Raw genomic sequence first — 15967 nt, forward strand, 5'->3', positions numbered from 1 at the left:
ACTCTGGCTTTCCAATTTGTAGGATATCATATAAACTTACAGGAAGTTCCCAGACTCAGTGAACTTAAACCCTAAGTATAAAGTAGGAGATGAATACCACAGAGAGGAAGGACGATCATGTGGTACTGATGAGCAAAGTTAGAATTGGTGATAAGAAGCAATCACGATGTAGCATGTATCCAAACGTTATTAATGGTTTGGGTGATGGTGGTTTTGCAGACTTTTATTGAGTGATACATCTCAAGACAGGATGAAAACTGAATGTGCTTGCTGAAAAATTGAACAAATGGACACTTGAGAACCCGTGTTATTGCTTGAAAAAGGCAGAAGCTGTTATTCTTACACAAATTACTAAAGTAGAGGGTAAGAAGGCAAGTGGAAAGACTTCAATAGCACAGATAAGTAGTTTTGCTGTTATACTTCCTCATTTTTGAAAGAAAGTAAGTTGTTTCCATATGCTGCTGAAAGTAATCATTATGGCAGCTTCACTATTAGTTAGTTCCCTTTTTACTTCAGTATTCAGGAGTCAGTACTGAATCAATGTATTTTATTCTTATGAGGAATTCAGAAGTGAGCTACTCACCTTATTGCATATATATATGAGAACAATATTCAGTTCCCCAAACTGTTGGCCTGAGAAGAGAAGGAAAGAAGAAAAACAAAGCAGATTTATAGTTGTCTGAACAAAGATACAATGTGAAAATATGTAGTAGTCCCTGACAATCATTAAATCTGCAAAAGAAACCTGGTACAGTGGGTGTTAATTACAGTAATTCAAGATGTTTTGGGGAATACAGTGTCTTCTTTTTCATCCACTCTGTACAACTAATCACTCTAGTTTTCTGTTACAAACCTTTAAATTGTTCTGCTGTCTTATGAACAAAAAGAAATGCCTAGCAGACAACAGCAGTCTACTTTTCCAAACTTCCTCAAATGCTTTCTCTGTACTGAAGATACTGCATTTTCTGTGAGCTTTCTATGGAGCTTTGGTAGCAATTTTCTAGAGATCCTGTACTTACTAATTTATAGAATGGTTAATTTTGAATAAGAGTTTGAATTAATTGATGAATCACAAGCCTGAAGTATTTATTTCATATTAATTGAAATACAGAGCCGTCATATTTAGTGACCTGATCTAGAAATATTTATCTCTAGTGTAGTGCTTGTAATTGCAAGTCACGTATGGAATTATTGATTGCTCGCAGTAACGAGCACTTTGCTAAATGCAATGTGTGTCACAGGATCAATACTTCTGTCTCTGTTCCTATCACTTACAAACAGTACATGCAAGTCACATTAAAAGTACCTTCAAACTATTTTTATTTTTTTCTTCCCTTGTCATTACTTTTCCTGAAGATCTCCTCATCTTGTCACAATAGTCTCTGCTTCTGACATTGACAAATGTCTTTGAACTTTTCAGCAGTGCCAGATCCCAGAGCCTAGCCATGCAACCTCCATATGACTCTCAAGCAGAGACCTGTGAGCAGTGGCTTCAACTGTCCTCTGAAAAAGCAGTACCTGGGGATGCATGTTGAAATGTTCTAATTACTGCAGTGGGGATAAGGAACAGAAAATTTTAAATGAGATCAGCTTGGCAAGATTACCAAGAAACTGAGGCTATATTCTATGCAGAGTTTCCTTTGTTTTTACGTGTTATGCTTGGATGGCTTGTGCATATTAGCTTCTTAAGAAAGAAGTAAATCTACCTCTCTCGGTCTGCAAAAACAAAACAGGGTATAGACACTAATCCAAAAACTATGGATGACACAGAAAATTGCATTTCTAAATATGAACTTTCTTAAGCTCAAGGGCGGTCAAGATTTTTGCCTGGGTTATCTCCACCCAAAATACATGAACAACAAATTTTGTTTTCCTACAGTAAAATTCATATTATCCATCCTGACTTCTGGGCAGTTGAAAAAACTGGTTTGATTGTCTAAGCTAATATTTATTTTTCCTAGAAACGTGGAGAAAGTATCTCAGGAAAGTGAGCTGACAGTGGGAAACTGAAGTTTCTTAGATCATCCATAAACAACCCTCATTCCTCCTTCCTTTGGGGTATGGTGTTACAGGGGAATAATTACTGACCTATACAGAAGAGACCTATTAATGTTCACCTTTAGTGTTTACCTACTCTAGGTAATTTCTATGGAATGGGGAATGCGGTGTACCTTTCAGTGGAGAATGTGATGACTCTGTAGGATTGTTCTGAAATTTGGTTGTTTGACTTCAAGGTGGTAGGAAGGAACTCCTAGAAAACTGGTCTCCTGAAAGGAGTAATAAATATTATGGGCAAAATCAAGATTGTACCATTATAACATCCACAACACAACTATGCTTAGCGTATCTTATTTAGTGCTGTCGTTTATAAATAAGTTTTCTCCAGCATTTGTAGACTTTTTGTGTGCCAACAGATTTGAAACAGGATGCTTGTTTTAGGATCAATATCTGAATTATTATCTTGTTTCCCTGACTAACAATCTATTTTGGAGTTGAACATACTCAACCGATGGACTAAGGGTTAGCAACACTTGTCCTCAAGAGGACAAGACTACCCCCATAGGAATCCCCCCTACCATGCAAGATCTCAGCAGAGCTGCCCAAGTATTTGATGAGTAATTAATGTTGCAGTGAACTGTGGATACTGCAATCCTGAATATGGAACATATTGTTTTGGTTTTAGTCGGGATTGAGTCAATTTTCTTGATAGCAACTGATGTGATGCATGTTTTCAATTAGTGATGAAAATAATGTTGATAACACACCAATGTTTTGTTTGTTGCTGAAACCTGCTTGCACTGAGCAAAAGAATTCTCTACTTCTCATGATGCCCTACCAGCTAATATGGATAGGTGTCTGCAACAAAGTGGGAGGGAACATGACCATTACAGCTGACTCCAACCTAGCGAAGTGTCTATGCCATACATATAACATTGTACTTAGCAATAAATGCTGGAGGAAAAGAAGTAGTAGGGGGAGATGCTAGGAGTTCTGTTGTTTACATTCCCAAGCAACTATTACATATAATGAAGAAACGCTTTCTGGAAGTGGATAACATCTGCCTACCAGTGGGAGGTAGTGAATGAATTATTTTTCTTTGCTTGCACTTGCAGATTTTGCTTTACATTTTTGCTTTAGCTTTATCACAACCCATGAGTTTTCTTGCTTTCTTTCTTTTTATTCTCTCCTTTATCCGACTAGTGAGCAAGAAGCTCTGTGATGTTTGGCTGCTTACTGGTGTTAAACCACAAGCAACATCTACCAGTAATAGTAAGCAAGCATGATAGCTCCAAGTCATGAAAGAATTGAGGAGAACAAATTACTGGAAAGAAAATAGAGGTTTTTTTCTCTTCAGTGCTTCTTACTAGAATCAGGCAAAGTCCCACTATACAGTGTGTGTGCTCTTACACTTTAGACAATGGAAGCTCACAAGATTCTAAGTAACTGAAGGAAGAAAATAGCTATGTTAGTAAAAGAAAATATATATTAAAAAATAGCAATTTCCTAATTATTTGGTTTATAAAGGGATCTGAAACACATTCATACACCAACATTTTCAGATAGCACCTGTCTCTCCCATCACACAGCTACTGTGTACTTAGTCTCAGTCTGTGGGTTTTACCTACCTCTGCTCTGATTCTCAAGCAAATAGTTTGAACTGGATGAGAGATTAAGTGGTCATTTACAAGTTCATCTCTGCCAGTGAGACTGTTATATTTGTACGTTTTTAACCCATAATCTGAAGGATATAAAAACTTCATAATGTCTACAGGTCTGAAAAATGCATCAAAACATTCCACATAAAACCACCTCAGCAAAATGAAGAGTAAAGTAATGAATGTTGTAAAAGCATAAGCAAGAAAAATCCAGATAATTATTTAGAATCTCTAATGCTTGTCATTAGCAACAATGATGATGAAATTAACAAGTAAAAAAAAAAAAAAAAAAAGAGTATGAATAAGAACTATCAAAAATCATGAGATAGCTTGAACTGTTGAAGAGTTTTATAGGGAATAGTGGATACATAATGTGAAGCAATTAAAATCTGCCAAATCAAAGCATTCAGAAACACACAGTACAATAAAAAGCAGTTTTGTATTTTCAGGGGAGGGGGAAAAGATTGTGCGTGAAGAAAGAAATAAATGAAATAGAATTATATACTCAAAATATTTGTCTTATTTTTCAGCACAAATTGAAGTGATACCATGCAAAATCTGTGGTGATAAGTCCTCTGGAATACATTATGGAGTCATCACATGTGAAGGCTGCAAGGTATGGGATTTTAATACAGCATAGTCATCAGCATCTGCATTAGCCTCAGGCATCTGCGTACGTAATAATACACTCTTACACTCTTTCAAACAAGTAACACCAAAGGCCATAAAGACTGCTGCTTATATACATGCATTTCATGCCTAATTTTACTGGTTGCTCTTCTTTTCATCAAATAGCCTTTAGAGTTACTTCCTCTTTTGAAACATGAATTAATCACATCTGATGCAGTATAAGTGCTGATAAAGAGGCAGGCAACTTGAAGTCACACATGTTAAATAAGCTTGAGAACTGAGTTTTTTACCTTGTTTCCTATACAGCCTCAGCAGCATTAGAAGTTGATGTGATATCTTAGTTCAACATCTTAAAAGCTTACAGGTGTCAGTTTAGTCCTATTTTATACCCTTTGTATTCTCTGCAGGCCAAATTGTGATCTCCAAAAAAAAAAAAAATACCTTACATGATGACATTATGGATAGTGTAAAAGGATCCTTTGCTTTCTTCCTTATAGGCTCAGCATTGTGGAATTGCTTGGAACAGGAGGCTAGGGAAAAAAAAAAAAAAAAAAAAGCGTATTAGTATATTATCCCAGACATTGGCTTAAATAACTCTAATCAGACACCAAGCAAACACAAGAAAGGTTTTCATTTACAATGTTAGAAAGACTCTGTGCTTTTTGTTATCTAAAGGGTTATACCATTCCTTATGGAACACCAGAATTTTACACTACACATGTTGGCATTCCAGCTTTGACTGTAACAATGAAGTTGTAAAGATGAAGGGCAGCATCTGTGGTTTCTTCTACATAAAAACTCACAAGCCAGTACTTTTAAAAGTGCACAGATAATTGTAGAGTGAAATGGAAAATCTCTACCTGCTTAACACTTCATGGTATTTCAGAACAACTAAAAAATCTTACTACAGAACAACTGAAAAAAAACATTAATAAACTCATCCATAAACTCATTCACAAAACAGTGTATTTAAAGTCACTGTGTTAAGAAGCAATATATTCTCAAAGATCTGATTTCTTTCAGAAATTTTAATGATATTAAATGAAAAGCTTACCCTGTCACACTGTCTTATTGTGAGACTGGACTGGAAATAAGCATCTTCTTACAACAATTACATGAAATGGGACTGTACTGATAGATTTAATACTTTAATGTTGGCACAAAAGTGACAGGAGAAAAACATTTTGAGCAGAAAAGGAAAATCTTGATTCTGTATCCAGCCTCCACAAAGCACTGAGGGATATGGTCTCCTGTAGATGTGATCAGGCTTAATGCTAGCCCTTGTGTGTGCCTCAAGACAATATTCTTAGCTCTATGTGGGGACCACTTATTGAGATAAAGAGCTTTTCTTCCACTTAACAGCAGTTTTAAATCTATGGGTTTTGTGCCAGTTTTGCAGCATCACATCAATTAGTCTAATGCTGTTTTGCTTCTTGTCAAAAAAGATGTCAGCTTTCACATCAGGTCCAACGGAGGGCATCTCCTTCTTCAAGGGCTCTTTCTTCACTTAAGTACTGTCTCAGGCAATGCAATGCTGCTGCTCTTTGCCCAGCAGTTAAATAATAAATATTTGTTCAGCCCATATACTAATAACTGGTCATTTCTAGCTCCCTTTGTCTGAGCCCATTAGAAATCTGAACTAATTAAGAGGAAGAAGGCCAGAAGGTCTTCCACAAGACTGCACGCATTAAAGCAGGCACCAGAGGGCCTCAGCATTTCAGGAAATGGCATCGGAGAATTGCACTGCCGGTGGCAATACTACAGACTCCAAGGGACAGGAAATCCTTTCATTCCATGTCTCTGCATTTGTTCTGCCACTGCAAATGCATATCATAAGCACTTAATGGGCATTGTAAATGCTACAGCTGTTTCATGCTGCACATCTGCATAGGCTGAGCAGGTCAACTAAAGAAAATGGTGGCTCTGCCATCAGTCACCAGGGAAAGAGTGAAACTCAAAGACAGGTCTCCACCCCATTGTTTCTGTGACTCCTTCTTTTGAGAGGCGTCTTGTTATACACAGCACAGCAAGGATCTGAGGACAGTTTGAGAGGCCATTCCCTTCTCAAATTGTCAGTGATGGGTAAAGTGATGGATAAAGTTGAAGATGCAGAAAGACTGTTGTCAATGCTGGGAACACTGGCAAACTTGTCTTTATGTCCTTTAACTCCTCAGGAATGAATTGTGTATTGCTTCCCTAAAAAGATATTATTCCCACTAAATATAACTAATATTATGTAAAGATTTCTCTGTAAGAAAGCATTTAGATCTTTGCTGAAAGAACAGAGTACAAAAATCTCTTTAGAGAAATAAAGTATCTGCTGTAAATTAACTTCATTATGTAACCCTTGATTTTTCCCTCAGAGGGGCGGTGATGGGAAAAAACAAATTCTTGTAGGAAGAGATCGAACTCAGTGGGAAAAATACACAAATAAATTATTGTGAGAAGAGATCAGCCGTAATAAAAACAGTACTACATGATAACACACAGTTGATGCTAGATGGTTGTGTGGGTTATTTTAGCGTAACTTAATTCATTTCTTCTCTCAAATCCACATCACATAAGAACTGCTAAAATCTAAAGCAGAAAATGTTCCTTATGTCTAAAACAAAATTGGCTGTAAGATTCAACAAGTTGATAAAAAATATCTGCAATTGTCATCCATCTAGCAATAACATTAAGCTCATCTCCACAGCTAAAAGAAGGTCTGGTCAACTAGGATCAGGTAAGTCCACAATGAACTTTTCCTGAGAGTTTCCCTAAGGATATCCATGCAAATCATAACCTTAATTTAACAGCCACTGTATAGTGTAATCACTGATAAAGCCAGCACGGGCCAGATGAAGTAAGCTTCTTTGGACTCATCAGTCTCAGGAACTATGCTGCTGTCTCCTCAGTGGAACATCATGCCTATTGCCCACTGTTACTGACATCTCGTGCCACCCTAATTTGGTTTTCAGGGACTGAAGTGGGACTACAGGCACTACCTGCAGCATGAAAATCGAGTCCTATGACAACATCACCCTGTTATTTTCCCACTCCTTTTCCCCCAAAACCCACAAGAGTTGTAAATCCCATCCCTTATTAGTATATTCTGTCAGCCTGAATGAAGATAACAATGGTTTTGCCCAATGTGCACAGTCATATCTTCCTTTCTGACTCCACTGAGCACTGTTTACAAACGAACACGGAAAGGCACAAGCACTTTGGTGTCACTTCTCCCAGTGACTACTGTATGCTTTCCCTTCATATCTTCTTGCAGGGCTGTGCCATCCTTCATCTCTTCCACCACACAGCCATGCAATTACTTTCTTCTAAAGCTGCTAAGATTGCCAATTAGCTTCCTTTCTTTGTTTCTCTTTCTCTCCCTCTCTCTCAACTCACTGATCTTCTTGTGCTTTGTTTTACAGGAAAGAAAATAGTATTATAAAATGCTTCCTCCCTAGTTACATTTTTGTTTTCATTTCTGCCACTTCATGTCATTTCTACAGTAACAGTACCTCTCGGTGCTGTTTGTAGCACTTAGGAGCTCATAAGTCATTAAGAATGAGTTCTCACCCTCTGATATTTAGCCAAATAGGCCAGCAACAGGGCAGAAAAACCCTCTAGGATATAAAGTATCTAGCTGTTTTTAATAGATTAAATGGTTAATGTTATATTCCATTGATATGGAAAATATCTTTACTTTCTCATGGTAGTGTCTAATGGTGCTGCTTTCTCCTTTGTGTGTCAGATTTACCTGATACAGCCATTAAATCCTAGTGCTTTTGTAATGTTTGAATTTGAATTACTTTTCACTCCCAAAGTGTACGGTCTTTCCAGATCAGATCAACATTTGTCAGATTCAATTAAACAGCAGACTTCAGTTTCTAATGCTATGTATAGCCAGTGCTGAATGTTAGAAGTTTCTTTCAATAAAGATGGAAAATAGTCAGAGTAAGTACTTTAATGTTATCTGTTCACCAATGCTGACAAGCTTTTCATCAGTGAGGGGCAAGAATTAGATGATCCATGGTAGTTATTACACAATAGGAATACATTCTGTAACTCTATATTGTTTGTCCTTTAACAAAGTAGTATTATATTCTTTACTGTACAATTACAAATCCTCCTTGTGAGGAGTAAATGCTCTTTAATTTCAGTGTGCAAGGCTAGTGCATCTGCAAAGCCCTAGCAAAAATAACATTATGCTACATGAGAGCTTGCAGGGCTCTGTGTCTGTGTGTATGTGTGCGTGTGTGCGTGCACATATACTCACATGGTAATACTCTGTCTCTCTTCCTCATTGCCCCTAGGGATTCTTTCGGAGGAGTCAGCAGAACAATGCCTCCTACTCCTGCCCAAGGCAGAGAAACTGTTTAATTGACAGAACCAACAGAAATCGTTGCCAACACTGCCGACTGCAGAAATGTCTTGCCCTGGGAATGTCTAGAGATGGTAAGGAGTCAGATTCCTACTTCATGCCTAAATCCTTTGAAACTCTTCTTCTCTGCTGCCTTACTTAAACTCCCTGTAGATTTCTAGAAAAAGAGAGAGGAGAAGCTCCTTGCTTTGTAATGTACACACTGTGAGACACAGATCTTCAGTTAACAATGGAGACTATTTTCATGAAGAGGGTGGGAAGATAGCAAAATGGAAAGCAATATTAGATTTGAAGTGAAAGAGTAGGAAAAGAAGCGCATTGTTCTGATCAAAATCACGAAAGTTATCTCTGGAGAGGAGGATTAATATTCCAGTTTATATAACTTTTTATATAGCAGCATTAAATACTGACGTGAGGAAGCATCCCTCTCCTTGAAATCTCTAAAGGTCTGTGAGAGTGAATAGGCGGTTTAAAAAGAAAGGTACACCTTGATAATGTTAAGGTTTTTCACCTGTTTATTTTAGTGATATTTTATTGATTGATGCTCGGCTGAACATGAGCAGACAGTGTGCCCAGGTGGCCAAGAAGGCCAATGGCATCCTGGCTTGCATCAGAAACAGCATTGCAAGCAGGAGCAGAAAGGTGATTGTTCCCCTATATTCAGCACTGGTGAGGCCGCACCTCGAGTACTGTGTCCAGTTTTGGGCCCCTCACTGCAAGAAAGATATTGGGGCCCTGGAACGTGTTCAAAGAAGGGCAACAAAGCTGGTGAGGGGTCTGGAGCACAGGCCATATGAGGAGAGGTTGAAGGAGCTGGGAATGTTCAGCCTGGAGAAGAGGAGGCTCAGGGCAGACCTCATTGCTCTCTATAACTTCCTGAAGGGAGGTTGTAGTGAGCTGGGGGTCGGCCTCTTCTCTCGTGTCATTAGTGATAGGACCAGAGGGAATGGCTTCAAGCTACGGCAGGGGAGATTCAGGCTGGACATTAGGAAGTATTACTTTTCAGAAAGGGTGGTCAGGCACTGGAATGGACTGCCCAGGGAGGTGGTGGAGTCACCGACCCTGGGGGTGTTCAAGGAAAGGCTGGATGTTGTGTTGAGGGACATGGTTTAGTGGGAGCTATTGGGAATAGGTGAACGGTTGGACTGGGTGATCTTTTAGGTCTTTTCCAACCTTGGTGATTCTATGATTCTATGATTCTGTGATTCTATTCAGAACGCTTGACTAAGCATTTTGCCTTGTGAAAAAAAGCATTTCACTGGTGCATTGCCTCCTGTCCATGTCTGGATCACAGGAGAAACATTTCATTGCCAATGCAATGGCTGTCCAGCTCACAGTCATATTTGAAATGGTCAGGGAGTATGAGAAGAGATTATTCTGTCTTTGAAGGCAGGTTACATTTGCTTCAGCAAGGCTATATTAGTTTTGATCACCTGGCAGCATTTGTTCATAAAACTTGTTCTTTGGAATTAACAGGCATTAATGAAGTTACTTAAAGACTTATTACATAAGATAGTTCAGAGTTTATAAGCTTGCTTTACGTCTGTAATAGTTCTTTTCCTACCTCACTGTGTTTCATGTATCACTGAAACAATTTGCTCACCTGTCTCAGCAGATGGAAGGGGGCCCTGCTGTCTCACCTTCAATTCATGGAGTTCTTTTGGGCCTCCTACAAAGTGTGCTTTGACACTTAGCTGTTGCTTCTTCCCAGAAAGCACTGTAGTAAAATTTTGGTAATTTAACAGCATGTACTTTCCCAATAAAAGTAATACCTTGCAAGTATTTGAGATATCACAGAGGTATTTAACTCACAGCATTGTCTTCCCAACCTATAATGCAGGGTCTGCTGCATACAAAGAGAGGTTCTTCTGTCAACATCACTTTCTTCTTTGATTGTTGATGTGAGAGTGTTTATACTTAATGATATGGAGAGCTCTTGCAAGTTTAAAATAGCTTGCATGGATTTTTTTTAACAGAAAAATTGAATGTGAATTTTACCTCTCAGCCATGTAACAGATTCATTTTTATCATGCAGAGGCAGGATGCTAATTGACAGCAGCTGGAGAATCCAATTAATGAATATATAATGAGAGTAAACTGTGGGTGTTTGTTTTTATTACTGAGACCCTACGTTTGAAGGAAACACACAGTTGTATTTCTCAAAATCCAGTCATTACATATTGTCCATAACAGCTTGCAATGCACTGTGGACTGGTTGCAGAGCAGCCAGTGTATGTACTCACAAACTGTGTGGAGGGCTACAAGTGAGCTGAAGCTGGTAACAAGAAAAACAAATCTCAAAGTAAAGAAATACAAATAAATTGAAAAGCTACCATCTCCTCAATTTTATGCCATTTCCTTCTAATAGAGTTCTTTTCCTGTTTCCTCTGTTTTGTTGTTATTGTTTGGGTATTTTTTGCTCTTAAGTAAGTAAGTAAGTAAGTAAATAAATAAATAAATAAATATATTTTTTAAATGAGAATTTGTAAGCCCAGAATCTTCTGAAGAACTATAACTGAAATGCAACTAAAATGGGAACCAAGCCACTAATAAGTGTGATGATTCTGAACCAATCTCCATTACAAGTGGATGGGAAATAGCATTGGAAAATAGTCCTCATAATACATAAAATAAGTATTTCCAGAGAAATGTCCTCCTATCTGTTCTCTGATAAGTTCTGCTGAATGTATCCTAATTGACAGATCTCATTTGTCTTAAAGCATGATTAATAGCTTAATAGCTACCTCTTCTCTGAGATCTCAAGATCTAGGCCAGTAGAAACCCAGAATTTAAAGAGAGAGAGAGAAAAAAAAAAAAAAAAGAACAGATAATCATCTGTGACCATTGTATATGTAGGCTATGGATTTACTCCTTGTAGTTCCACAGCAATCAGACTGTCATTTCTGAAAATTTCAATCTCAGTGTAGTGAGCCATATTCCTGGGGACAGTGGTTTGCACTCTTGTTTTCTTGCCCTTCTCATTAGAAGGAATGCGTGGATTTTGTGCATGGAGATTATGTAAATTGATTGTGTAAATCCCTGAGACTTTTCTCTGTGAAAAAGATGACATTCATTTGTGCTGTTTACCTTCCAGTCTGCTATTTTCCTCTAGGTTCTAAATCTAACCTGCAAGATTTTTTTAAAAGTGTGAAGATAACACCCCATTGAAAGAATGTGATAATAGGGCTGTAGGGCTTGTTTTCATCCAGAGTACTAATCTTGTTAACACACAGTTTAAAGGTTTGTGGAAAGTTTGTAAAATGCAAAGACTATGAATCTATAGACTGTGTTTTTCATACAGCTCTGGGTTGTTTTTCAGTGAACAGAGAGACAAAAAAAGGATGCATCGACTTTTTAACATTCACAGTAGAAAGTGAATTGCCTGACTGCGGCCCTCCTGTCAAGTAAGAGTCACTGTCAGCTTGTAAATCCAAGCAGGTGATAGTTTTCCTTTGTGAGATGAATATGACATAAAGTTCTGCATCCTCTCTCTTTCAAAAGAAAAAGATAAGTTTCCACAGCAAAAGTGATGCTAAAAGCAGATATCAGGGGAGCAGTGGTGTTGAGGGGAATTGAGACAAAAGAAAAATGACAACGGCTTGCACTGTGCTTTGCTTTTCAGCTGTGAAATTTGGAAGAATGTCCAAAAAGCAGAGGGATAGCTTGTATGCTGAAGTGCAGAAGCACCAGCAGCGATTGCAGGAACAGCGGCAGCAGCAGAGCGGTGAGGCAGAAGCCCTTGCCAGGGTTTACAGCAACAGCATCAGCAACGGCTTGGGCAACCTGAACAACGAAACGGGCAGCACCTATTCAAATGGGCACGTCATCGATCTGCCAAAGTCTGAGGGTTATTACAACGTGGATTCTGCCCAGCCTTCTCCAGATCAGTCTGGCTTAGACATGACTGGAATCAAACAGATAAAGCAGGAACCTATCTATGACCTCACCTCTGTACCAAACTTGTTTACCTATAGCTCTTTCAACAATGGGCAGTTAGCTCCGGGGATATCCATGACTGAAATAGGTAAGGAAAATTATTATTTCTCAATTGTGATGTGTAAATGTAAACTAGATTATAATATTGTCTTTATTAAAATATTATGTAAGCATTCTATATGTAGTCATACAGTAATTAACTGTTCACAGTCATATACATGTGTGCACACATACAGGGACCAAAGGAAAGAAAATCAGTCTGACAGTAATTGACACAATATAGAGTCAGTTCTGTTTTAAATAAGCTCTGCATATTATTCCATTTCTTAAACTAAGCAGTTTATGTTCCCATTTATGAAATGGGAGCACCAAAGTAGATGATGAATCAATCAGAACCAAGTGATAATTAGTAGTATGGCATTTGCTTCAAATGAGATCATCACTAGGAAGCTTAAATGATGTCCTCAGATAGCCAACCATATTCTAGTCAATACTCAGAATCCCCATATCAGCTAATTTATTATCAAAAAGAACCATTTCCCTACTTCTGCTGTGTGGGTGTACATGAACAATCTGTCTAATCTCATGAGGTGCACAAACTCAGCCAGGGTGAAGGTAGTTGTGAGGCTATCTCCAGTTCTCTGTTTGAATGCTTTGGAGAAGCATCTGTCCCTTCATTTCTTCTTTGAAAAGATGCAAAGAGACCTTTCTGTTAGATAATACAGTTTGAAAGACTACATGTGATTCTTCTGTAAGAAGGAAAAAAGATGAAAAGGTGTTCAAGAGCACTCATAGCAGAAGAATTAATGTCACACCATAGAGCTCTGACCTGGCCTTACTGCCTCGTGAATGTATGCCAAGATGTTTAAAGGTATACATGTAGTCAGACTTACAGTTAGCCCTGGAGATCTGACACATCACTGTGCACATGTTGTATCCCTGTGGCATGTTCTAGGTCACGTTTGGTTTAGGCTGTCCAATAAAGACCTATACCCACAGAGTAGTAGTACAGAGGATTAGTGGAACATTTTCTTCACCTTCCTTTTTATCTCTTCTGGTTATGTGAATAGTACTCAAAAGGGACTTGTACTAGTCTCAGTCCTGGAACAGTGGTTAACAGAACAAGGAACCAACTGAGGAACAATTTCAACACTTAAGGGCAGTGCTCCCAGAGATACCCAAGATGAGATCAGAAATACAACCATTCTGATAATCTATGATTTAGTGTTTACACTTATTTATAGAAGTAAGCTCAACAAAGAAAATATGGCCTTTGGACTACATCTGTAGTTACCAAAGGATTCCACTGAAGTCAATGGTATCTTCTGACTTATGAAGGTTCAGAGAAGCATTTAACATTTGCTTCTTTCTGGATCACATAGAAACGATGCTTCGCTCTTAAATTTGCACCCAGATTTTTGCTTTCCTAGGTCTAAAACTGACTACTCTGTACCTCAGACCACATTTACCAGCCTTTCATCTTCCAAATCAGCAAAAGTGTTCCACTTCTTAAGCACAGAAAGTGGGGAAAAGTCCTGAGCATAAAGACTAAAACAGGACAAAGGGTCTGTCTCTGAGCCAACAGCAGAAGTGAGGTGCTGGGATTTACCTCTCAATCATTTAAAAGGGAAAACTGGGCTCCTCTATAGCTAGGATTTTACCAAGTTCTGCTTTTATGTCACTTAAGGTACCTGCAACACAGAGGTAAGGATATTAGTGAGAGATAATGTAGTATAACAGAGAACTGACACAACCAAAAAAAGTGAAGGAAATGTACCATAAAGTACTAGGATTAATGTGGAGGTGAATTATTTTTTCCAGGTTTAAAAACAAACAGAAAACTCTAGCTTGATGCTAGAGTGGGTTGTGGAAGCACCTGTATAATTCCAGTCTTTCGGTCAAAGCAGGAAAACTCTGAGCAGAATGGTGCATTGATTTCATATTAAAATGAGATTAAATTTCACTGTAGCATTATATCTTACTCACTCTAATGAGACTTAGGAATAATCTCAAATCATGTTAAGTAGAAGTTATGGTCTTAACTGGTAGGTGACATCATAGAGAATGTAGGAGTTGGAAAAGCTGTAAAAGCTGTACTGCATTGTCCTGGTACCTGATAGAAATTTCTTATACTACCCTGCCTGGCGATGGACCGATCAGTTGTTTTAAATCGCAGAATCACAGAATCACAGAATCACAGAATTGTAGGGGTTGGAAGGGACCTCCAGAGATCATCGAGTCCAACCCCCCTGCCAAAGCAGGTTCCCTACAGTAGGTCGCACAGGTAAATATCTAGGTCATATTAGTTGTTTTCCTTACTAAAGACTTTCTACAAAAAAATCTTTCCATCCTTGAGCTCCTTAAAGTTTTTGTAAGCTTTCCAAGTTGCAGTTTTTCACAGGCAGCCCAGAATCAAAACAGTCTTTGCAGCTTCTACATCATATGTTAACCAATATTCAGTTCATGTTTTACTCCTTTAGTGTTACTGCTTTGTTTCTCACTTACATTCTTAATGTATGGGTCAGATATTAAGACATCTCTGATTGCACTTGAATCTCTGACTAAGCCAGAATTGCCTTTTCTCTTTCTTATTTTTCTGTCATTTTAAATCCTGTTATATTAGATCTCAGTCCCCGTTAATGTTTTGTGACTTCTCTCAATTTAGAACTATCTACTCATGTAATTAACATGCTGTAAGCCCTCTCTTCCAGATTATTAATGAAAATGTTAAATGCCTGTAATACAAGCTCTAGCAGGGGTCCCTGCTGCACCTGACTAAACAACTTGCTGCAACTGTGTAAATTACCTCAGCATGTGCTTTTTGCTCACTATACGGCAGTAAGATTCTATCAAAAATCAGATATCAATTCTTCATTTCTCTGTCAAATTGACTTTGTTATAGAAATAATATTTTCTATGATACTTAGTTTCAGAGGGGATAGAATTGTTTTCTTCATAGAGGCTGGTATGAAGCTATGTTTTAGTTCGAGGAGAAAAACAACACTGATAACACACTGAAGTTTATAGATACTGCTAAGCAGTGTTGCACACAGCCAAGGCCATTCTTAGCAAAGAGCCCAAGCAGCAGGGAGGGAACAGAATTAGGACAGCCGACTCAAACTGGTCAAGGGATATCCCATACCATATGACATCAAGTAGAAGGAGTTCTGAAAGAGGTGGGAGTGCATCTGGCTCTCTTCTGCTGCTCAGAGCTTAGCTAGGCATCATGCAGAGGGTGTTGTTCAATTACTTCTGCACCACTTCTCCCGTATTTATATATATATATATAAAATATATATATATATATTATATAAAATATATATATATTTATATATAAAATATAAATATATAAAATAAAATAAAAATATAAATAAAATATAAA

General features: G+C 38.0%; 1 protein-coding gene across 1 annotated transcript in view; it reads left to right on the top strand.

Moving 5' to 3' along the window:
• The first annotated feature begins 3026 nt into the window (after positions 1-3026).
• RORB (RAR related orphan receptor B) overlaps positions 3027-15967 on the top strand; it is a 38937-nt gene continuing 25996 nt past the window's right edge. Inside the window, exons 1-4 of the mRNA XM_042877320.1 lie at positions 3027-3075; positions 4187-4272; positions 8582-8723; positions 12272-12673. Coding sequence (XP_042733254.1) covers positions 3027-3075; positions 4187-4272; positions 8582-8723; positions 12272-12673 — 679 coding nt within the window. The remainder of the gene's footprint in view (positions 3076-4186; positions 4273-8581; positions 8724-12271; positions 12674-15967) is intronic.

This window comes from Lagopus leucura, unplaced genomic scaffold (assembly GCF_019238085.1).
Source record: "Lagopus leucura isolate 7727_CA_CO unplaced genomic scaffold, USGS_WTPT01 Super-Scaffold_100018, whole genome shotgun sequence".
Taxonomy (NCBI): domain Eukaryota; kingdom Metazoa; phylum Chordata; class Aves; order Galliformes; family Phasianidae; genus Lagopus; species Lagopus leucura.